Below are 24,531 nucleotides of genomic sequence, written 5' to 3' on the forward strand. Positions count from 1 at the left end.
GGTTGTGATTTAATCACGCCTCAGTTATTTATACCGACACCTTAATAGGTGAGCGAGCTGGGTTCAACCTAGCATTCCTATACAATTTTTTCTCTGGTAAAATTCATAGCAGTTATTACCTTAGAAATTATGTAAAAAGAGCATTTCACTGGGTGGCACAGGTCTCTTGCCCAGAAATAGATCTTTCCTACGTCAAAATCCCTTAAACAGTGGAACCTCTACACACGAACGTATGTATATCCGAATTTTCCAACATCCGAAGTAAAATTCGAGCAAATTTTTTACTCTACACCCGAATTTTATTTCGACACACAAAGTAAGCAATTTTCGTCGTACGGTTGTATCCGAATTTTTCGACACGCGAAGTACAATTCGAACACGTTCCGACTCTACACCCGAATGTTTTTTTCGACACCCAAAGTAAACAATACTCGTACGCGTAGTCGGTGCTCATAGCGCCTGAAGTGTTTTTTATTTCCGCCGATAGAAGGCAGCACATCGACCTCGGAGGGACGCTCGATTAGCGGGTCTTGGGTTAGTCCTCTGTTCTCGTCGGCTTCTTGCGGTTGTGCTCTGTGCGTTCTGCTATTAACTCTGTTTTAATCGTGATTTTTTACGTGCATCCTTTAACGGTAATTTACGTAAAGTATGGGTCCTAAAAGGCTTAGTTTTGCCAGTGGTAGTGGTAGTGGTGAGAAAAGGAAGAAGGAAATGCTTTCTTTAGAAATTAAGCAGGAAATTATTGAAAAACATGAGCGTGGCGTCCGCGTGAGTGTACTTACTAAACAGTATGGCCGTAATATGTCGACGATCTCGACAATCCTTAAACAGAAGGAAGCTATTAAAGCAGTGAATCCTTCTAAGGGGATCACTATAATTTCCAAACGCCGTACCCCTATCATAGAAGAGATGGAACAACTTCTATTAGTGTCGATTAAGGATAGTGAGATCGTTGGCGACACCATCACCGAGACCGTTATCTGCGAGAAGGCGCACGCCATCTTTACGGACTTGAAGGAGGAGAGCTTCGGGGGTGATGCTGGGGAGAGTTCAACCAAGCCTTCCTCAGATGATTTCAAGGCATCTCGTGGCTGGTTCGAGAAATTTAAGAAACGGTCCGGGATTCATTCAGTTGTTCGCCACGGAGAGGCTGCTAGTGCGGACACAAAGGCTGCAGCTGACTTTGTCAAGAACTTCGAAAAGATCGTGCAGGAAGAAGGCTACGTAGAGCAGCAGGTGTTTAATTGTGATGAAACCGGGCTGTTTTGGAAGAAGATGCCGAATCGAACCTACATCACTGCCAAAGAGAAGAAATTGCCTGGGCATAATCCAATGAAGGATCGGTTGACTCTTGCCCTATGTGCCAACGCTAGCGGGGACTTTAAAGTCAAGCCCTTACTGGTTTACCATTCAGAGAACCCTAGGGCCTTTAAAGCACACAACGTCGATAAGGATCAGCTTCATGTTTTCTGGCGATCCAACTCGAAGGCCTGGGTCACTAGGCAATTCTTTGCGCAATGGGTTAACCAAGTTTTCGGCCCTTCTGTGAAGAAGTATCTTCATGAACAGAAATTGTCTTTAAAGTGCCTGCTATGCCTTGACAATGCACCCGCTCCCCCCCCCCCCCGGGCTTGAAGATGATATCTTCGATGAATTCAAGTTCATAAAGGTGCTGTATCTTCCACCGAATACCACCTCTATCCTCCAGCCCATGGACCAGCAAGTCATCTCTAATTTTAAGAAGCTGTACACCAAGCACTTATTTAAGCAGTGCTTTAATGTCATGCAAAGCACCAACTTAACTTTGCGTGAATTTTGGAGGGGCCACTTCAACATCGTGCACTGCTTGGAGATCATAGATCAGGCTTGGGTGGGATTAACTCGACGGACCCTCAATTCTGCCTGGAAGAAGCTGTGGCCTGATGCAGTTTCTCCCCGAGATTTCGAGGGTTTTGACCCCGAACCTGATCCCGTGGTCGGTGCAGCGGAAGCCGTAGCGGAAATCGTCTCCCTTGGCAAGTCCATGGGTCTGGATGTCAACGCAGATGATGTTACGGAACTCGTCGCCTTACATCACGACGAACTTACCACGGATGAGCTCAAGGAACTCCATGCTATGTTGGAGCACATGAGTGATGACGAGGAAGGGAGCGAGGAGGTAGAACATGTGTTAGGTTCGGCGTAAATAAAAGAGGTGTTAGGAAAATATCAAGACGTGGTCGACTTCATCGACAAATACCATCCAAAGAAATTGCAGGTTTGTTGTGTAGTTTCTCAATTCGATGATGTTTGCCTAACTCACTTTCGAAACATTCTGAAAAGCCGTACCAAGCAATTATCTATCGATGCTTTCTTTAAAAAAAACTGCGAAGCGAACTCGCGATGAAGAGGATGTAAGTGAATCGAAGAAAACGGCAAAGAGTGAAGCGGAAGAAAGTGAAACAAAGAAAACGGAAAAGAGTGAAGCAAAAGAAATTCAGTCAATTTTAAATGTAGAGAGTGATAGTGATTAAAATTACGTAATCATCAAAAAGAAAAAAAGAAAATGTAAGAAAAAAAAATATAAAATATTAAAATAAAAAAAAAATAAGCTAAGTTATGTTAAAGTTCACTTAGTGTAAGTTAGAATAAGTTACGGTAGTGTACGTTTATCGTAGTTAACCTCTCTACCTCCTCGCCGCCCGTCCGTCTCCTCTCTGCGTAGCAAGAGTAACAAACCTGCGCTGGAGTTTCTAAGGTAAAGTGACGCTAAAAACCTGTTTCTTATTTATCATTTTTTGCTAATTCTTCTTATTTACATGTCTATTCTTCTTATTTACATGTCTATTATCTAATTTAGTGTTCATTATTCTCATGGGAAAATTATGTGTAGTAGTTTATTAAGAAGTTATCATAGGTTTTTGGGCTCAACTACGGATTAATCCTATTTCAATGTATTCTTATGGGAAAATTCGTTTCTACATCCGAAGTTGGTTCTGGAACGGCTTAAATTCGTATGTAGAGGTACCACTGTATATAAATAATGTACATGCTTATAAGAAAATTGTAAGTTTTTACATTATAATTCTTTATTATTAGTTTTATACATTTTATCATTGCTTGTGTGCATTTCACAAACAACTACTAGAGAGTTTTTCCCCATTGTTTTTTGGTACTTTCCTATCGTGCTATTGCGAATATGCTCACCTAATTACATTAGAGGACAAACCAAAATAATCAGTGTCATTGCTTTCGTCATAATCTAACTTGAACCATTAGATAAGAAATGTTGCAAGTATGTGAACATAAGATAAAATACTGTTATCTTCAATGTTTTGTAGAGCCATCTACTCATTTGAAAAGAAAACTGACCATGAATAGCTGGAATACATATATACACTGCCAGTTATTTATTTTCATCCTTAGGCTTTTTATTTTTTTATTCTATGCATTCGAGTACATACATTAGGTAGTAGGTTAGCCAAGACACCAGCCACACATAGAGATACTACCACTTGAGAGTTGATTTTGCTTTAGTTATGGCTAATTTTTCCTTTGCCTAGACATACATCGAATAGTCTGGCCTTTTCTTTACACATTCTCCTCTTTCCTCATACACCTGAAAACACTAAGATAACAGAAAGATTCTTTTTCACTCAAGGGGTTAACAACTGTACTGTATTTAGCTATGGTAAGCAGCTGTTCTAAGAGGACACTAAAAATTAATCTACTATTGTTCTCTTTATCTTGGGTAGTGCCATAGCCTCTGTACCATGATCTACTTTTTTGGGTTAGAGTTCTCATATTTGAGGGTACACGCAGGCACACTTCAAATCTATTTCCTTATTTCCCTTCTTCACATGGCTATTTTCCAGTTGGAGCCCTACTTTTCCAACTAGGGTTGTACCTTAGCTAGTTATAATAATAATGATAATAATAATATTATAGCCTGCAATAGTTTTATGCAGTCTCAAAGGCTTCTTATTAATCATTACTTGGTCATGTGAATGATAGCGTAGTATTTCGTGTAAATGTTACCCTAAAATTTTAGACATGCTGAATAACCCCTTTCCCACTTCTCTTTTTTTTTTTTTTTGTCTTTCTTTTTACCTAAGACAAGAATAAGGTAAACTAATTAATTATATCTTGAATAGAAGGAAATAAGTGGTATTTGTTCCATCACGAAGTACTTACCTCGAACTACTTTCTTAGGAGTATCTGGGATCTCCTCCCATCCGACCAGAGTTTTGTGTAGTTTACCCTATTTCCGTTTTCTATGAGGGGTAACCTCAGGCGGAGGGATACGCGCCCTGAGGCTAACCCCGGGTCAGAGAGCATGCTTGCTCAGGTCTCGACCTCCAGTAAGTTCTCTGGTCGCGTCGCAATATCATCTCGACGCTCTCCTTAACCCAGTGCGACCCTTTTGTGTCCTCGATTTCCCTTTGTGTCTCACGCGGTCCCCACGTGGTACCTGTGCTTTAGCTTATTCTTTCCCTCTGCGTTCCTGTGTTTCGCGGTGCGTTACTAGTGTGTGATGGAGCATCCCCGCCCTTGTCCTGGGCCTATGGCCGGTAAATCGTGTGGTGCTTTCCTGTCAAAACCTGAAGTAGACCCGCACTCCTTGTGTTCGTCGTGTAGGGGCAGTGTGTGTTCCCCTACGGCCACGTGTCCGGAGTGCGTGTCCTGGAATGAGTTGCAGTGGGTGCGTTACGGCACCAAAAAGAAGAAGGCGCCGAAGAGGTCACTGAAGAAGCTGAACGTCTCTTCTCCTCTTCCTTCGCTGGGCGTGTCGTCAGACCGAGCCTCCCTACCACCTTCCCCTACCCAGAGTAGGGGACAAGGTAAGTCCGTTGCGGGGAAGAGGCCTGTGGCCCTTCCCCAGGAGTCAGAGTTGCAGGATAGTGGGGTTGTGGCATCATCCCAGGCAAGTGAGAGGCCTGAGGGAGGGTCGGGAGTGTGTGCGGGGGACGAAGCCCTGGTGCAAGCAGGGCCCGTCTCCTCAGATGACCCCATGTGGGGTAAAACTGTTCCTACCTCTTCTCCCGCCTCTTGGGCGCGCTTTTCAGGTGCTTCTGCAGCCGAGGGTGCCGCTGAGAGAGAGGACTCGCCGCCGTCGGACTCCCTCACGTGGGTACCGCCAAAGACGCCCTTCAGGTCCCCGTTGAGGATGGAAGAAGACATTGGAACCTGGTCCCCCAACGAAGAACGCCTGCGGTCCCCTCCAGCGCCTTCAGCTACACTTCCGGACGTCTTCTTGCAGCCCCCGCCTTCCATCGAGCGCCGAGTGGACCCCCCAACTACGCGACGCGAGTCGGGCCTGCCGGAGAGGTCCTACAGATCGTCGGGATCCTCGGCTGAAGTCCTTTCTTGCTCCTCGGAGGACGAGGCCTGGAGAAAACTTCATAGACGTCGCGAGAGGTCCCGCAGGAGACACTCCCGTTCTCGCTCCCGCTCCAGGTCCCGCCACGTGGGTAGACGGTCCCGATCCCCCAGAAGAAAATATAGGAGAAGCGGCTCCCTGGGGGAAGACTGGGTGGTCATCCCACGCAGCAAGCTCATAGAGTTGTTGGTAGTGCCGGGCTACTCAAGTTGGCACCCTAGGACTCGTTCGCCGGAGAGATACACATCCTACAGCAGATACGACCGACGGAGGGAGTCGGCGGCGCTTCAGGTCTCAGCGGACAGGCATAAGCCCGCGAGAGTTCCGGCTCCATCCGCCCAGCGGAGAGAATCGCCCCCTCGGTCTGGCAGCCTTGTCCCGACCCCCAAGTTATCTTCGAATCGGCAGGATAGTGAGAAGTGACTCCCCTCGTCGAGTAGACCCACATGCCTGGACCTCCGCGAGGAAGGATAGACCTAGGACGGAGGCCCCCGTCTCGACGGCGATGCCCGCCTTACGTCCAGAGCCACAGCAGTTGGAGCGGATCAAGTCGCCCCCTTCCCCCCGTACGGAGGCCTCCGCGGAGGGACCCCGTCTCAAGCAGTTGGGCGGCCTACGGAGGAGCTGGACGACCATGCAGAGGGTTCGGCAGCGGAGGTGTCAGCCTACAGGAGGGTGATAGGGCTCATCAGGAGACATCATAGGTTGGACGAGCCCAAGCCTTCTTCCGAGGAGTTCTGGCAATCGAGTCTCAGCAGGCTAGTGGATGCCCCCGTCCAGCAGAGACCCTCTCTAGCCCTCCTGTTAGCCAGGGACGTTAGGCTAGGTAGGGCCCACGTGAATAAAATCGTGGCCAACCATGCCGAAGCCCCCAAGAACCAGAGTTCCTCCAAGCTGCTTCAAGGCCTGAAGTCGCAGAGCAAGTTCTACCTGCCGGAAGAACATCGTGCAGGTGCTTGTATGTTGGAGCCGGCAGTCGCCGTTTTAGGCCAAGGAGCAGCGGAAGAAAGGGCCTCTACAGCACCAGTCTGTTTCTCTCCGTCAGAAGCGACCATGATGGAGGAGATAGCTAAGGACCTCGTAAACGTGTCTTCTTGGCTGGACTGGTGGGCTTCCTCGCTAGTAGGCGTCCAGTCCTCCTACGACCTTACTCTCCCAGAGAACCAGGCCTTACTGAAGGAGTTGATTAGCTTTGGAGGTAAGGCCCTGAAGTTCTTGTCATACCAGTCCCTCGCACAGGCCGCCAACTGGGTTCTGCGGAGGAGAGAGACAGTCCTCAATAAGCTCACCAGGCGCTTCCCCAACAAGGAAGCGAGGTCCTTGAGGAGTCTGCCCCTGTGGGACGATTCAATTTTTCCCCTGAAGGCGGCAGAAGAAACAATCGAACGGGTCAGGAAACTGAAGGACACGGAAGATTCCAGACCCCCTCCAGCGAGAAGACCCACCCACAGAAGAACCACCTCCAACGTTCCCCGCCCTCCTCGGGCTTCGCCTAGCTAGCCCAGGAGAGACGTCCCTACTACGGCCTGGTTGCAACCACCGCAGCCCTCCAGTAGGGGAACAGCCCCGCCTCAGTCTTCGTTTAGGCCTTCCTACGCAGCGGCCAGAAGAGGGCAGTCAGGCCGCGCCTCTAGAAGAAGATAGGGGGAAAGGCCCCCTACTCCTGCCGAAGCCTCAGGTGGGGGGATGCCTCAGACATTCTTGGCAAGCATGGAAGGACCACGGGGCGGACCCGTGGACCGTAGCAGTCTTGAAAGAGGGGTACAGGTCACCCTTCCCAGCAGACCCCCCACCCCTAATGCCAGATCAACAGGCAGAGTGGTTGGCTCCCAAAGACCCCTTGAGAAGGGCAGCCCTGCAAGAGGAGGTCTCAGCGATGATGGCGAAAGGGGCGGTAGAGCCAGTCAAGGATCCAGGCCCGGGGTTCTACACCAGTCATAGACCTCTCAGCCCTCAACAAGTTTGTGTACAAGACCGACTTCAAGATGGACACCCCGAAGTTGGTCCTAGCGTCCTTGAGGGAAGGGGACTTCATGATGTCCATAGACCTCAAGGACGCATACTTCCAGATTCCAGTTCACCCCTCCAGCAGGAAATACCTAAGGGTGAAATGGGGTTCCCAGACGTTGCAATTCAAGACCCTCTGCTTCGGGTTGTCAACGGCTCCTCAGGTCTTCATGAGAGTCTTCACAACGGTCTCAGCCTGGGCACACGAACAGGGTATCCGCCTGATTCGGTACCTGGACGACTGGTTGTTACTTTCAGCCTCAGGGGAAGTACTGAGGGAGCAAGGCGTGAAGCTACTGCGATTCTGCAACGTCCTGGGTATCATCATCAACCTGGAGAAGTCCCAATTGATACCCTCCACCAGGATGACCTACCTCGGAATGGTCCTAGACTCCCGGTTGGCGAGAGCCTTCCCTTTCGAGGAGAGACTAGGCAACTTAGACCAGATCCTCCGTCCCTTCCTGTCTGGCCAGCCCAGGAGAGTGCAGGACTGGCAGAGACTGATAGGCCAACTAGTGTCATTGGAGAAACTGGTTCCCCAGGGGAGACTCAAACTCAGGGGTGTCCAGTGGAATCTGAAAGAGCTCTGGAACCAGAGAGACTCCCCCCACAAAGTGATTCCAGTTTTCCCGGAGACGAAAGGAACCCAGGAGTGGTGGCGCGTCAGATCGAACACCCTCGCCGATCCTCCGGAGATGCTCCTGTTCACAGACGCATCCAAGGAGGGGTGGGGTGCCCATCTCCTCGGAAGATCAGCAAGAGGAAGTTGGACGGACGAGGAGAAAACCCAACACATAAACGTTCTAGAAATGAGGGCAGTGCAAAGGGCATGCCTGGAGTTCGCTCACCTACTCCGGGGGAACACAGTAGCACTGATGTGCGACAACGCTACGGTGGTGGCCTACATAAAGAAGCAGGGAGGACTAAAATTGAAGGAGTTGTGCGTCCTCATGTTGGAACTTCTGGAATGGGCCGATGGGGAGCAGATCAGAATTTCAGCAAGGTTCTTTCCAGGAAAGAGGAACGTCCTGGCTAACGGTCTCAGCAGGATGGGACAAATAGTAGGGTCCAAATGGTCTCTACACCCGGAAGTGGCCAAAGCCATCATTCAGAAATGGGGATCGCCGGTGATGGATCTCTTCGCAACGAGACTGAACGCACAGCTCCCCGTGTTTTGTTCTCCTGTGCCAGACCCAGAAGCGGCGTTCGAGGACGCCTTCCGACACCCTTGGGACAACCTCGACGTGTACACCTTCCTTCCCTTCGGGATGCTCAGACCCGTCCTCAACAGAGTACAGCGGGCGGACAACCTGTGGATGACTTTGGTAGCGCCCTGGTGGCCGGAGAGAGAATGGTTCGTGGATTTAAAGGACCTGGCGCGCCTTCCACCTTGGCCCCTTCTGGACAGACCAGACCTTCCCCTTACGGACAGACCAGACCTTCTCCGGCAGCCCCACTTTCAAAGGTTCCACGAGAACCCTCGCGGTCCCTCCGTCTTCACGCGTGGAGATTATCGAGCGTCTCCTGAGGAAGGAAGGTTATTCGTCGGGAACGGCAGCGAGGATGTCAGGCTGAGACGATCATCGGCAGCGGTCTACCAAGCAAAGTGGGCCACTTTTACTAAATGGTGCGTCTCTAAGAACATCAAACCACTGAAGGCCTCTATCCCAGAGATAGCAGACTTCCTGGTCAATCTCAGGGACTTGGTTAACATGCCCATCCCGGCCAACAAAGGGGTCCGGGCTGCGCTGGGCCAAGTCTTCCTCCTGAAGGGCATCGACCTGAGTGCCTCTAGACACATCTCGATGCTCATCAAGAGCTTCGAGCAGTCGTGCCCCCCTCAAGCCATTAGGGTGCCACAGTGGGACGTGGCCAGAGTCCTGAAGATGTTGTCAGAACCGCCCTTCAAACCCCTAAAAAACGTCGTGGACAAGGACCTCACCCTCAAAACAGTTTTTCTGCTGTCGTTGGCCTCAGCAAAACGAGTAGGGGAGATTCATGGACTGTCTTACGAGGTTTCACAATCGAAGGGTTGGCGAGAAGCTACCTTCAGGTTCGTGCCATCCTTCGTAGCAAAGACCCAGAATCCAGCCGTGTGGGATCCCAGGTTTGAGGGCTTCTCAGTGCCAGCAATCCCTCGGTCGGACAACCCGAGGGACTTGCGGCTGTGCCCGGTCAGGGCAATAAGGAAATACTTGGAGAGGACAGCCAGACTTCGACCCGGGATCAAAAGTCTTTTTGTTTCCACTGGCCCAGTGAAGAAGCCAGTCTCGAAAAACACTATCTCCTTCTGGTTGTGTCAGGTGATTATCAGAGCCTACAGTAGCGCAGGAATTCCACTGCCGGGCAAACCCAGACCCCACGAAATTAGGGACCTAAGTATGTCGTTGGCATTCGAGAAGAATATGGCAGTGGGCCAGATCCTGAGAGCAGGCACCTGGGCTAACCAATCAACCTTCACAGCTCACTACTTGAAGGATTATTCGAGGAGGTCCCTGGACGGGTTCTCGATAGGTACCGTCATTTCCGCGCTCCAAACGATTTAAAGGTATAGCCTCAGTGATAACCGCGGGTAGCAAGTCCAAGAGACACAGGTTCGTTTCTTAACCCCCGTGTTCTTCCTTCCCGTTTCCGCTCAAAAATTGACTCCGATAGCCCCATGAGTCGCTACAAGATACACTGTCATTGGAATGACATGTCTCCGAGGATTTCTTGCAGATGTGAGTTACTTAGACACTAACATAAGGTTTTTGTGTAGTTTTACATTTTTCTCGTGTTTATTGGGGTCAACAGAACCTAGCCTCCTATCTAAGTTCCTTGGATATGCTTCAGCACGGTCTCTAGGTCTGGAAGGCTATTCCCACCTCCCAAAGTATAAGTCTCCTAAGAAAGTAGTTCGAGGTAAGTACTCTGTCTTTGGACAAATCACAAATTTTAAGTAATTTGTATTTTTCCTAACAGTACTTACCTCGAACTACTCGGGTAATGGCCCACACTTCCTTCCCCGAGTGCCTTACTGGACTTCTTAGAAACCTAAGCTGCCAAAAACTTACTGGAGGTCGAGACCTGAGCAAGCATGCTCTCTGACTCGGGGTTAGCCTCAGGGCGCGTATCCCTCTGCTTGAGGTTACCCCTCATAGAAAACGGGAATAGGGTAGACTACACAAAACTCTTGTCGGATGAGAGGAGATCCCAGATACTCCTAAGAAAGTAGTTCGAGGTAAGTACTGTTAGGAAAAATACAAATTACTTAAAATTTGTGATTTTGGGGCTCAGGCCATGTCGTCCTGATGGAAGGTTCCTTTAAGTAGCTTTCTAGGGTATATTTGACTACAGTGATATTCCCAGAGAATTTACCTTAAGGTCTCCAGAATTCTAACTCTTGGCGCGAATATCCCTAACTTTACCTTTTAGGGATATCGCATAATATCAGAGGACGTAATCTTGACACGCACATAGCTATCTTTACCACGAATAGCGTTAACGCTTCGAGGAGGAAAAAAGTGACAAAAAACGAAGGGGAGGCGTTAATAAGGTACCGCTCCTCTGCTACTGTTTTGAGTATCTAGGTGACGTCATCATTATCGGCATTAGACTCAAGTTGAGGCATCAGGTCAGGTTTGGCAACAGGGTGGGAAGGACCAGAGTTATCCATTTTAAGAGGATTCACTGGACTTTTAATGTGGTTGCCTAATGGAAATGTCCCTGTCCACATACCTGTTGGAGGATAGTTTAGACCCTCTCAAGCTTGATAATTTTTAGAAGTGTCTGCAGCCTTACAATCCTTGTGAGCTAGAGAGAAGGGGGAGGGGGGTATGGGAGAGATTATAAGTCTACCTGCCGAATCATCAGGTGGCATTTCCTAGCCCTCCCTGCTCTTAGCTTGATGGAGAAGGGTCATGAGAGCTGATTAAAGGTATATATGGTTTGTCTGTAGTGCATCGTCTTGTTCCTTGCCTCTGACATTCATGAGTGACCTATATTTAAATCACAGTATTGTATTGTCCTCGACACGATACACAAAGGGAATGCTGATTGTGATCTCCCAGAAAAAAACTCCTGTGCATACTTTATTCAGTAATTGCTAAAAAAAAAAAAAAAAAAGTTGAAGGCATTATGATGCACAGTAATAAGCAAACAATCTGGAGAGTGCCTGAACACAATCGATATGACTGAGAAGCTGAAGAGACTGAGACATTGGCACGTCAGTTACCATTTACGGTTAGAATGTTCCGTCCTTTACTTGGAATTATTTATTTGATTTATAAAATATTGGCCCGAAGCCAAGTGCCTGAGTCACAAGGCATTTACTTGGGGTATGTTTATTGAAGGGAAAAAAATGAGAAATTAAAAAAAAAAAATTGAGTAAATGTCGATTAAACTGAGCCTAAGCTTCTGGAGAAGAAGCAATATGAATGTCAAGTGAGTATAGAAACTAAAGTTGTATCATTAAAATTCTACTTTTCTATAATACATCACTGAAAGACTTTTTATGACAGTTGCCTAGCTGCTCAACGTTCTCTACTTTCCATTGCTTTAGTTTTCACCTCTCAATAGATTTAATTAATGTAATTTAGTTTTCATCTGTCTATTTAATCAGTGTAATTTGAGCTGCATTGCCTGGAGATAGTGAGTCCATGCATTGCTAAAATGCAATTTGAGGGAAATTGAAGATCATAAAAAAATGTGGACAGTAAGAAGGAAAAAGGGATTATCAACACTGATTGGGGCAAGCCCTTTGACTATAAAAATGTGACTCAGGTTTTTTTCAAAACTATTAGTTATTGATATTACTGTAGTTATAATATAACTTTCATATTGCATATGACATGCATATTTTTAAAGTAAAGAAAGTAATGCCATACTACTATTTTAGGAGAGAGAAAGAAGACTCTACCTTTTCTTGGTTTGCTGAAGGAAGTAACATTAACACAGTTAAAGTAGATAAGACTGGTGTTGGGCTATCCAAACTCTGGCGGCAACAACTGCAGCAGTTCAACAATGTGGGCACTGAGGTTGCACAAGCAATTGTGAGGGAGTATCCCTCACCCCAAGCTCTGGTTCAGGTAAGATTTCCCTATGTCTTAATCTTCTGTTGATTCATGCATATATTTTATTTCTGGCTAGTTATGTATGCTCTTTTGTGTTTCTGTATGTTTGTATGCATGTTGGCATTCATTTACTGCTTGCTAATTTTAAGTGCACCAAGGTAAATAAAAAAAGTTATCACCCTTCACATGTCACATTTTCTAATTTCTATGAATTTTAACAGATTCAATATGCTTCTTTCTTTTAAAGTGACAACTTCTTGATCTTGAAATTAAGAATAACCATTTTACCCCTTGTGGCATCACATTGTGATCTATATTTTAGGAGGGATTTCTAGTAAAATATTTATTCTCAGAAAGGAATAGAAACATGAGGTATGCAATCGGCACTTGGGTAAGATCTATAGGTATTGTAATAATGAGTTTTTGACTTTTCAGTGTGCTAATGATATAAATGCTTGATATGTTCCCTTTAGAGGACTTTGAGGTTGATTGTGCTGTCGCCAACAAGACCCTTAACATACATTTAATCAAGATTTTATTGTCTTCAACACAACTTTAAGATGTGGTGTAATTACTTACCAAGTGGAAAGTTAAATTTTTTCAAAGGAAAAAATTAATTCTGCCCCAGAATTTTTATTGCACCATTTATAAAGTAATTACAATTGAATTGCAAATTTTTCATTATCTATGCATTCCACTTTTCTTATTTGCCATCCCTAAATTTATGTGTAAATGGTCAATGTTATTGGTACGATATAAAAATTATATGTGAAAATACAGTATATAGATGCATTGTCTCCAGTATTGGTATTGGTTCTTATTGATGTCAAGTCATTGGTTGCCAGACTATTTCAGCATCGGAGGTGATGTGACAGATTCAATTGAGCATGTATCCATGGGTCACCCTTATACTGTACTGTCTGAGTCCATCCTTTGCGAGATGATATACTGGCTCTTTCATGTCATGTTGGATTCCCTGGCGTAACCTTTTACAGGAAAGTCTTTTGGTGCACACAGCACCTCCCCAAAAATAGTTTTGTTCTGACATTATATACAAACCATTAAGCTTTTAATGAGGAGTAATTACCCTCCGCTAGATAGGGGGGAGTAGATTGACCACCTGCTCACAACTGTACTAGTGACAAACCGTCACTTTTTATTTTGGCTAGGTAGAGTACAGATGTCTAATCTCCTGTTAAAAACCAATACAAATCCAATATGATTAAAGAACAGGCAAGTTTGTCCCAGCATTGAAGGGTGCCATTGCAAAACTTTCATGACGGCTGTGGAAACTAATCCTCTTGGTCCCTGCCATATGTGTAGGGATAACTCTTGCACACAGGAGTCTCCTTGTGACGAGTATCAGGAGTAGTCACCCTCCCAGTAGATGAGGTAGAAAGGGAAGAAACCTCGGCATCAGACTCCGTCAGCTCAACCTCGCCATTCTTACTGCTCGGTTGGCTTCCTCTGGGAGTCTGTTTAGTATGAGTGGCACCCATTTAACTTTGGGACAACCCTATGCTCCGGGGGCCTCTTTTGCTTCCCCTGGCAAAGCAGTGCCGGCCGCCGTCGTAGGGGAGTCACTTTCTGCTGATGCGCCTTTCTTGGGGATCACTGGTTCATCTTACGGCTGGGCATGCAGCAGGAGTGAACCTCCCAAGGGATTGATTTCAATCTTCCCCCTTGAGACTCTGTAGGACATAGACCAAAATTCTCTTACGTTTCCAGCCGTCTTGACCTCAGCAAGTACTCTTTGGAGATACTTGTCGGGGGATCCCTTCGGGGGTAAACCCTTCGACTAGTTTCGACTAGGTTCCAAGGACAGTTCAAGATGTGGATCTTCTGTCTGGATTCACCCAGCCAAGGGGGAAGCAGAATTAGCTGTCCTAAGGTCCACCTCCAGGTGTTGAGCAACTCCCTTCTGAAGGAGTTAATCTTACACCAGCCACTGCTCAGCAATCTTCACGCTTGTGGGGAGAGCTGCCAACAGGTGTTGATTGCCCTTCCTGTCCATGGGCTACAGTGTCTGTTTTAGTAAGACCAGAACATAGCGGCCTTCTTCCGAGGACTCACTCCTCTACATGAAGGACCTTTGTTGACAACCCAGACCCTCCCTGGTCTGGTATGAGTGCGAGCTTGGAGGATAGGGTGCTGTCCGAGTCCGTCAGCCTCAAGAGCTCCCCCTTGAAACAGAAAGACGCAGATCACGCCTTTCTGCAAGTTTTTTTTTGCATTCGGAAAATCAATTCCTTCTCGGGGGAACCGGATTAGGTTCCAGTGAAGGTCAAGGACACACTCCTAGATCTATTCTACAATACTCAGAGACCCACCAAGATTAGGGTGGCTTTGCCTTGGTCAAGGTGGCAAAAGAGAGGGCTTACAACCAGGTGGCGGGAACATCACAGTCCCTCCGGTCTGTGAACTCATCTTGTTTACTTCCTCCTGTGAACTCATCTTGTTTACTTCCTCCATCGTATGTATGTCAGAGGAAGTACTTCGAGAAAGTGAAGGACAATCCTTCTCCACTACCCTAGGTCTAGTAATTCTGGCTCTTACACAGAATTCTACCCAGTCAAATTGGCGACTTTGCCAGTTAACTTCTCTGCGATGGATGCTGCCAACATGGAATGGTTGCAAAGTGCCTTCTGCAATCCATTTCATGGCCTGACTACTAGTTGGGGTAGGTGGGCTACCTTATTAAGAGTGAGGACTTCACCACTACCCAGAAGAAGGAGGCTATGTCAGCCTTCCTCTTCTCAGGAGCAAGAACATTGGAGTTCCTGACCCAGAACATTGTCAACCAGTGGATCAACTGGATTTTCAGATGGTATGATGCGATTATCTCAGAATTCCGGAGACAAGTGCTGAGGAGAGAGGCAATAAAGTTGCACAACTTAGATATAGGCAGCACAACCTCAAGGTCTTAAGCAGCAAAGGGTGCAAAGAAGGACCGAAGTAGCAAGAGAGGAAAACGCTGATGTTCTCGGTAGGGAGGCCATTCCCCTGACCAGTTCACCGGTTGGGGGATGCCTGCAGAGCAGTTGGTGGAGGTGGATGCTCCATGTGGCCGAGCCTAGGTCGGTCTCCGTACTTTGACAGGGATACAACATCTTGTTCATGCTCTCACCCTCCTGTGACCCTCCATCCAATGATGACAGGTACCTACGCGAAGGGATCCAGGAAGAAACAAGCCCTTTTGGCCAAGGCCTAGACTATGCTAGAGAAGGATGCTCTCCAAGGGGTCCTGGATGGGTCCCCAGGCTTCTACAATTGATTATTTCTCATAGAAAAGGTCTGGAGGCTGGAGACTAGTCATCGACCTCTCGGCCCTGAACGAGTTCTCCAACAGACCCCATTCAAGATTGGGACGGCTCAAACAGTAAGACCAGAGGACTTCATGATATTGTTAGACCTCACGGATGTGTACTTTCAAATCCCCATTCATCCAACCTCAAGGAAGTACTGTACCTGAGATTCACATTAAGAGGAAAGATATACCAGTTCAAGGTGTTCTGCTTCGGCCTGTTCACAGAACCTTAGGTGTTCACACGGATCTTTATCCTTGTGTCCACCTGGGCCCACAAGAACGGCATTTGTCTGCTTTGTTATCTGGACAATTGGCTAGTTCTAGCAGACTCGAGAGAGACCCTTCTTCTCCATTGAGACAGTTATTTGCCTTTTGCCAGGATCTGGGGATCGGGTAAATTATGAGAAGTCCTTCCTGCAACCCTCAAAGGAAATGGAATATCTAGGGATGAGGATCATGACCAAACTAGGCAAAAGTCTTTCCCTCCAAAGAACGAGTAGAGAGAATGATTGCCTTTCCAGCAGTTCTCTGGATAAGGCCTCTGGGGCACCTAACCTCCTTGGAGAAACTGGTCTCCAATGGTCATCTATGCATTCACTTTCTACAGTGGCAGCTGAAAACCTTTTGATCTCAGCCCTTCAACCCTTCGAACTCCTTGGTGCCAGTAGGGTCAGAGCAAAAGAGACTCGATTTGGTGGGTGTTAGGTAATCAATCTTCTCAGGGGAGTAGTCCTCTCTCCTCCCCAGGAATTGTTGCTCTTCACAGATGCATCAAAAGAAGGGTGGAAAGGCTTACCTGTTGCACCTTACAGCATCCGGGCTCTGGTTCGATACCAAGCGACAGTGCCACATAAACCTCATGGAAATTAGGGCAGCCTTTCTGGCCCTTGAACAATTCTATCAGCTCCTTTCAGGTCACTGTAAGGTGCTGATGAGCAACACCACCATGGTAGTGTCACATAAACAAGGAAGAAGGTACTTTTTCACAGCACCTTTGCCATCTTGCTGTAGAAATCCTCAGATGGATAGAAGACAGCTCGATAGCCCTATCAGCCCATTTCATCCTGAGCAATTAGACTGTTCTGGCAGACAATCTGAGCAGGATTCAGATAGTAGGTTCCGAATGGTCTTTGAAGCAACAGATAGCCAACAAAGTTTTGACAATCAACCTGTATGCGACAGCCCTGAACTGGAAGCTACCAGTGTACTGCTCCCTGGTACTGGTTCCACAGCTGGTTTGGCAGGACACCTTCCAACATTGGTATGACAGTCTGGATATTTACGCATTTCCCTCTTTCTGCCAAACATTGGTATGACAGTCTGGATATCTACGCATTTCCCTCTTTCTGCCTTGTAAGGAGGCTTCTAAAGATGGTCATGGCATCACAAGACCTCTGGATGACTCTTGCGCCTCAGTTGTGGCAACATACAGAATGGTTCCTGGATCTTCTGCATCTGCTCACAGACACACCGAGGGAGCTCCCTCCACTTCTCTGTCTACTCAAATAACCACACGTGAAGATTTTCCATCAGGCGATCCCATCACTTTGTCTTAACGCCTGGAAGTTATCCTGCAACTCCGTGGAAAGAGAGGCTTTTTGAGACTGGTTGCAAGGAGAATGGCAAGATACCTCCGGGAGTCATCTGCTGCGGTATATCAGGCAAAATGGGCCATCTTTTGTGGTTGGTGTAGTGCCTCGAATAAGCAAGAACAGAGTTTCTGTTATACCTCAGGGAGGAAAAACTCTGATCAATGTTGGCAGTCAAAGGCAATTTCTCCTTGTTGGAATTTTCTCTCCTCATAAGGAACTTTGAGCGCACCTGCCTTTGGTTGGAAGTTAACCCTTTTACCCCCAAAGGACGTACTGGTATGTTTCACAAAAGCCATCCCTTTACCTCCATGGACGTACCGGTACGTCCTTGCAAAAATATGCTATAAAAATTAGTTTTTCATATTTTTTTTATAATTTTTTGAGAAAATTTAGGCATTTTCCAAGAGAATGAGACCAACCTGACCTCTCTATGACAAAAATTAAGGCTGTTAGAGCAATTTAAAAAAAATATACTGCAAAATGTGCTGGGAAAAAAATAATCCCCTGGGGGTTAAGGGTTGGAAATTTCCAAATACCCCGGGGGTAAAAGGGTTAAACCTCCTCCTTGGAATGTGGTGCAAGTACTATGTTCTCTGAAAGGAGCACCTTGTGAACCTCTTTGTCATGCGTCAGGTTGTGACTTGACGTTAAAGACTTTTCTTGTTACCCCTGGCCTCTGCAAAGAGAGTCAGTGAGCTACACAGTTTTTCCTATGACATCACTCATTCAAGGGAATAGGGGGGAAGTGGCAACCAGCTTCTTCCCCGAGTTTGTGGCTAAGACCAGCTGTAGCGGATCCTTGATTCCGGCCCTTCTGGATTCGGGATTGAGAGTTTCCGTTCTGTAACAGATGATCCAGATCATACTCTTCCTTGTAAGGGTGCTGAGGAAATATCTTTAAAGAACTGCCAAAGCCCACCCTCAGATCAGCAGGCTCTTTGTGAGCTCAGATAGTCAAAATGAAGGTCACTAAAAACTCCATCTGGGTTAGACAGGTGATCAAGAGAGCCATACAACCAGGCTCCTCACCTTCCGGTTGTCGACCTTGAACTCTGGAAGTCAGGGGCATTAGCACATCCCTGGTGTTCAAAAACAATTTCTCTGTGATGCTGGTACAACAAGCGGGCATGTGAAAACAACAAATCACGTTCACTGGAAATCACGTTCACTGGCCACTACCTGCAAGACATAGCCCACAGGAATTTAAGATTTTTCAATATTAATCTTACCCGATGATCATGTAGCTGTCAACTCCGTTGCCCGACAGAAATCTACGGTCGGGATACGCCAGCGATCGCTATCCAGGTATGGGTGTACACAACAGCGCCATCTGTGAGTAGGTACTCAAGTACTTCTTGTCAACAAGAACTCAATTTTTCCTCTGTCGTGCCGCCGGCAAGACCTACTTGGATACGCTGTTGATTCTGGAGTTGTTGTTCACGATTTGGTGATGTATTTACTCTAGAGTTTAGCCTTCGCTATTCAGGAAGCTTTATCATTAGCTTAGCAAGCTTTTGGAATTAATTTGGATTAATTGTTAACGAACTTTGCTAGATTTTGGAATTCCCCCTTGACTACTTCTAATATTCAAGATGTCTGACCAGTCTCAAGTCCCTAAGTACAGGCAGTGTAGCGTTAGGGCTTGTGCTAGGCGTCTTCCGAAGGCCTCTATAGATCCTCACACCGTTTGTTCCAATTGTAGGGGTAAATCCTGTCAATTGGAAGATCGATGTGGGGAATGCGCTGGGCTTTCGGAATTCGATTTTAACGAATTCCTTAAAAATGCACGTAGGTTAGAGAAGGAGAGAATCAGGAGGAGTTCTTCTCGCTCTGTGGATTTTTCCTCTCCCCATGCCCCTCAACCTTTTCCTTCCCCTGTAGTGGTGACTCCCGAACCTGCTACTAGTGCTCAGCCATCCATGGCGGATATGTTGCGTGCCATTCAGGCTCTCGGTGACAGAGTGGAGTCATTGGCTAATGACCGTAATCAGCTCTTGGCAGATGTCAAGGAGCTGAAAGCGAAAAGTGCAGTGGGAAGTGTTATCAGTGCTAGTGATGTGAAAAGTGTCAGTGTCAGTGTTGCGCATGAGGGTACATCTGTGCGTGCCAGTCGTCCTCCCAGTCCGGGACCTCTTGCAAGCTCCCAAGCCCAGGGGAGAAGCAATGTCGAAGGACCAAAGGGTTCGGCAGGCCTTGATCAGCGCACGGATGTATCCTCAGTGGTTGCGGACGTATCTGTCAAAGATCTCTCCCATCCACAAACAGACGAATGAGCCCTTACATTCCTCGTCTGTGGAGGAAGTTTCCAGGAGGAAACGATGGACCAAGGTTTCACGACCGCTCAAACGTAAGGTCCCTTCCGAGCGAGTCCAACGGCCCAGGTGTAGCCACTGGGTCAGTTCGGACTCGCCGCAGTCATCCGATGACTGCACACCTCCCAAGAGGGGTAGAGTGGTTCCACAACAGGCTACTGCTCCGTCTGTTGTTGCTCCAACCACGGTAGACCCTAAGTGGTCCATGCTGCAGACTATGCAGTCTCAGCTTGCGGCATTCGTGCAGGAGTATCATGCTGAGAAGGTTAACACTGCACCTGTTAACCTACAACCCGCCGAGGTTGTGCGCTCAGCAGATACTGCGGCTGCCTGCTCCCACACTCCACCTGTGAGAGCTCCACCACCGATGCGCAGTCCACTCTGCCAGACGCATGTTCTTGTCGCACCATCCGTTGACATGCGTGAGCTACCGCATCAGCAGTGGGAAGGTGCTGTAGAGCTGCCGGGTTCTGTCACTATGCGGCATACTCCGCAACCCATGCGGCATGCTCCGCATACCATACAGCATGCTCCGCATACCATACAGCATGCTCCGCATACCATACAGCATGCTCCGCAACCCACCGCAACCCCTCCCACGCACCAGCACTCTGCTTTTGTTGTTGCCAGCTCGCAGACTGACCAGCAGCGGCATGATGTTGGATCCGCAGCAGCTACGCATGCACCCGTACTGCCGGATTCAGCCGTTCAGCTTTCTGCTCTGCCTTTGCCACTTCCTACTCAGCTTTCGGATGATGGAGTATCAGATGACGAAGCTGCACATTTGGATGAACCGCACTCTGACTTTGAAGGGCCCAAGTCTACGCCTCCCTCCTTAGACTTTCGTAAAGTCCTTGCCTTGTTCAGGGACTTGTATCCAGAGCAGTTTGTGTCTGCAACCCCTCGCTCTCCTCCCTCCGAGTTTGCTCTGGGCATACAGTCTGCTGCTCCTGCCTTCACCAAGCTTGTTCTCGCACGATCATCTAAGAGAGCTTTGAGGGTTATGGGAGAGTGGTTGCATTCCAAGAAGCAACTGGGAAAGACTGCTTTCATCTTTCCGCCTACCAAGCTTGCTTCCAAGTCGAGCGTCTGGTATGCCACGGGAGAGGAACCCGGCTTGGGAGTTCCTGCCTCTGCCCAGGGCGACTTCTCAAGTCTGGTTGACTCTCCCCGCAGGTTGGCTATGAGACGATCGAAGATCTGCTGGTCCTTTTCCGATATGGATCATCTGTTGAAGTGAGTCTTTCGTGCCTTCGAGATCTTCAACTTCCTCGATTGGTGTTTGGGAGCCTTAAGCAGGAAGACTTCCCCTTCGGATAAGGACTCTGCTATGCTGATCATGTCTAGCATGGACAAAGCCATTCGGGATGGGTCTGGTGAACTTGCGGCTTCGTACGTGTCGGGAGTGCTTAAGAAGAGAGAACATCTTTGCTCCTTCTTATCGGCTGGTATCACTCCTTGCCAGAAGTCAGAGTTGTTGTTTGCTCCTCTCTCCAAGTGTCTGTTTCCGGAGGAGCTGATCAAGGGGATGGCTGCCTCGCTTATCCAGAAGGATACCCATGATCTTATGGCATCTTCCGCACGTAAGGCTAAAACCTTACCTTCCGTGCCTAGACCCTTCCGCCCTGCAGCAGTAGACACACCTGCTACTAGGTTCATCCCGCCCTTTCGTGGCAGATCCTCCAGCAGAGGAGGTACCCGTGCCGACAGTCACCGTGGCAAATCCAAGAAGGGTTCCAAGTCCGCAAAAGGCAAGTTTTGACTGCCTTCCTCTCCAGACAGCAGTGGGAGCCAGACTCAAGACCTTCTGGCAAGCTTGGGAGAGCAGAGGTGCAGACACTCAGTCTGTGAAGTGGCTAAGGGAGGGATACAGAATTCCGTTCTGCCGCAGTCCCCCTCTAGCTACTTCTCCCATCAACCTCTCTCCCAACTACAAGGAGAAGGACAAGAGGCTAGCGTTGCAACAAGAGGTGTCGCTCTTGCTACAAAAGGAAGCGGTAGTCATAGTCCGGGACCATCAATCCCCGGGCTTCTACAACCGTCTCTTCCTGGTAGCGAAGAAGACAGGAGGTTGGAGACCGGTGCTGGACGTCAGTGCTCTCAATGCTTTTGTCACCAAGCAGACGTTCACGATGGAGACGACGAAGTCGGTCCTAGCAGCGGTCAGGCAGGAGGACTGGATGGTCTCGTTAGACCTGAAAGACGCGTACTTTCACGTCCCCATCCATCCAGACTCCCAACCTTTCCTAAGGTTCGTCTATGGAAAGGTTGTGTACCAGTTCCAAGCCCTGTGCTTTGGCCTAAGCACGGCACCTCTTGTGTTTACCAGACTGATGAGGAATATTGCGAAATTCCTTCACTTGGCAGACATCAGAGCCTCCCTCTATTTGGACGACTGGCTTTTAAGAGCTCCAACAAGTCGTCGCTGTCTGGAGAATCTCAGATGGACTATGGATCTGACCAAGGAATTGGGCCTCCTGGTCAATATAGAGAAGTCCCAGCTCGTCCCATCCCAGACCATTGTCTATCTAGGTATGGAGATTCAGAGTCGAGCTTTTCGGGCTTTTCCGTCGGCCCCAAGGATCAATCAAGCCCTAGAATGCATCCAGAGCATGCTGAGAAGGAACCGATGTTCAGTCAGGCAGTGGATGAGTCTAACAGGGACACTTTCATCGCTGGCCCAGTTCATCGAGTTAGGGAGACTCCACCTCCGCCCCCTTCAGTATCATCTAGCTGCTCACTGGATAAAGGCCATGACACTAGAGGCGGTCTCAGTGCCTGTTTCCGAAGAGATGAGGTCTACTCTAACGTGGTGGAAGAACAGCATTCTTCTCAAGGAAGGTCTACCATTGGCTGTTCAGACCCCCGACCACCGTCTCTTCTCGGACGCATCGGACACGGGCTGGGGTGCGACACTGGACGGACAGGAATGCTCGGGCACATGGAATCAAGAGCAAAGGACACTTCACATCAATTGCAAGGAGTTGTTGGCGGTTCATCTGGCCTTGATAAACTTCAAGTCCCTCCAGCTAAACAAAGTGGTGGAGGTAAACTCCGACAACACCACAGCCTTGGCTTACATCTCCAAGCAGGGAGGGACTCATTCGAGGAAGTTGTTCGAGATCGCAAGGGACCTCCTCATTTGGTCAAAAGATCGAAAGCTTTCGCTGGTAACGAGGTTCATTCAGGGCGATATGAATGTCATGGCAGATCGCCTCAGCCGGAAGGGTCAGGTCATCCCCACAGAGTGGACCCTTCACAAGAATGTTTGCAGCAGACTATGGGCCCTGTGGGGTCAGCCCACCATAGATCTATTCGCTACCTCGATGACCAAGAGGCTCCCGATGTATTGTTCTCCGATTCCAGACCCAGCAGCAGTTCACGTGGATGCCTTTCTGCTGGATTGGTCCCATCTCGACCTGTATGCGTTCCCGCCGTTCAAGATTGTCAACAGGGTACTTCAGAAGTTCGCCTCTCACAAAGGGACACGGCTGACGTTGGTTGCTCCCCTCTGGCCCGCGAGAGAATGGTTCACCGAGGTACTGCAATGGTTAGTGGACGTTCCCAGGACTCTTCCTCTAAGAGTGGACCTTCTGCGTCAACCTCACGTAAAGAAGGTACACCCAAACCTCCACGCTCTTCGTCTGACTGCCTTCAGACTATCGAAAGACTCTCAAGAGCTAGAGGCTTTTCGAAGGAGGCAGCCAGAGCGATTGCCAGAGCAAGGAGGACATCCACTCTCAGAGTCTATCAGTCTAAATGGGAAGTCTTCCGAAGCTGGTGCAAGGCAAATGCAGTTTCCTCAACCAGTACCACTGTAACCCAGATTGCTGACTTCCTGTTACATCTAAGGAACGTAAGATCCCTATCAGCTCCTACGATCAAGGGTTACAGAAGTATGTTGGCAGCGGTATTCCGCCACAGAGGCTTGGATCTTTCCTCCAACAAAGATCTACAGGACCTCCTTAGGTCTTTTGAGACCTCAAAGGAACGTCGGTTGTCCACACCAGGTTGGAATCTAGACGTGGTTTTAAGGTTCCTAATGTCATCAAGATTTGAACCGCTCCAATCAGCCTCTTTTAAGGACCTCACATTAAAAACTCTTTTCCTCGTTTGCTTAGCAACAGCTAAAAGAGTCAGTGAGATCCACGCCTTCAGCAGGAACATAGGTTTTACATCTGAAACGGCTACATGTTCCTTGCAGCTCGGTTTTTTGGCTAAAAACGAGCTTCCTTCCCGTCCTTGGCCTAAGTCGTTCGAGATCCCAAGCCTGTCCAACTTGGTGGGGAACGAACTAGAGAGAGTACTTTGCCCAGTAAGAGCTCTTAGGTACTATTAAAGAAGGTCAAAGCCATTACGAGGACAATCAGAAGCTTTATGGTGTTCTATCAAGAAGCCTACTCTACCGATGTCTAAGAACGCAGTTTCTTACTACATCAGGCTTCTGATTAGAGAGGCACATTCTCATCTGAAGGAAGAAGACCTTGCTTTGCTGAAGGTAAGGACACATGAAGTGAGAGCTGTTGCTACTTCAGTGGCCTTCAAACAGAACCGTTCTCTGCAGAGTGTTATGGATGCAACCTATTGGAGAAGCAAGTCAGTGTTCGCATCATTCTATCTCAAAGATGTCCAGTCTCTTTACGAGAACTGCTACACCCTGGGACCATTCGTAGCAGCGAGTGCAGTAGTAGGTGAGGGCTCAGTCACTACATTCCCATAATTCCATAACCTTTTTAATCTTTCTCTTGAATACTTTTTATTGTTGTTTTTTGGGTTGTACGGAAGGCTAAGAAGCCTTCCGCATCCTGGTTGATTTGGCGGGTGGTCAAATTCTTTCTTGAGAAGCGCCTAGGTTAGAGGTTGTGATGAGGTCCTTTAGTATGGGTTGCAGCCCTTTATACTT

General features: G+C 48.0%; 1 protein-coding gene across 1 annotated transcript in view; it reads left to right on the forward strand.

The window, feature by feature from the left end:
- mms4 (Methyl methanesulfonate sensitivity 4) overlaps positions 1–24,531 on the forward strand; it is a 249,316-nt gene that overhangs the window by 203,579 nt on the left and 21,206 nt on the right. The window contains exon 10 of the mRNA XM_068345953.1: positions 12,243–12,432. Within this exon, the coding sequence (XP_068202054.1) occupies positions 12,243–12,432 (190 nt within the window). The remainder of the gene's footprint in view (positions 1–12,242; positions 12,433–24,531) is intronic.

The sequence above is a fragment of the Palaemon carinicauda genome, chromosome 22 (genome assembly GCF_036898095.1).
Source record: "Palaemon carinicauda isolate YSFRI2023 chromosome 22, ASM3689809v2, whole genome shotgun sequence".
In the NCBI taxonomy this organism is placed as follows: Eukaryota; Metazoa; Arthropoda; class Malacostraca; order Decapoda; family Palaemonidae; genus Palaemon; species Palaemon carinicauda.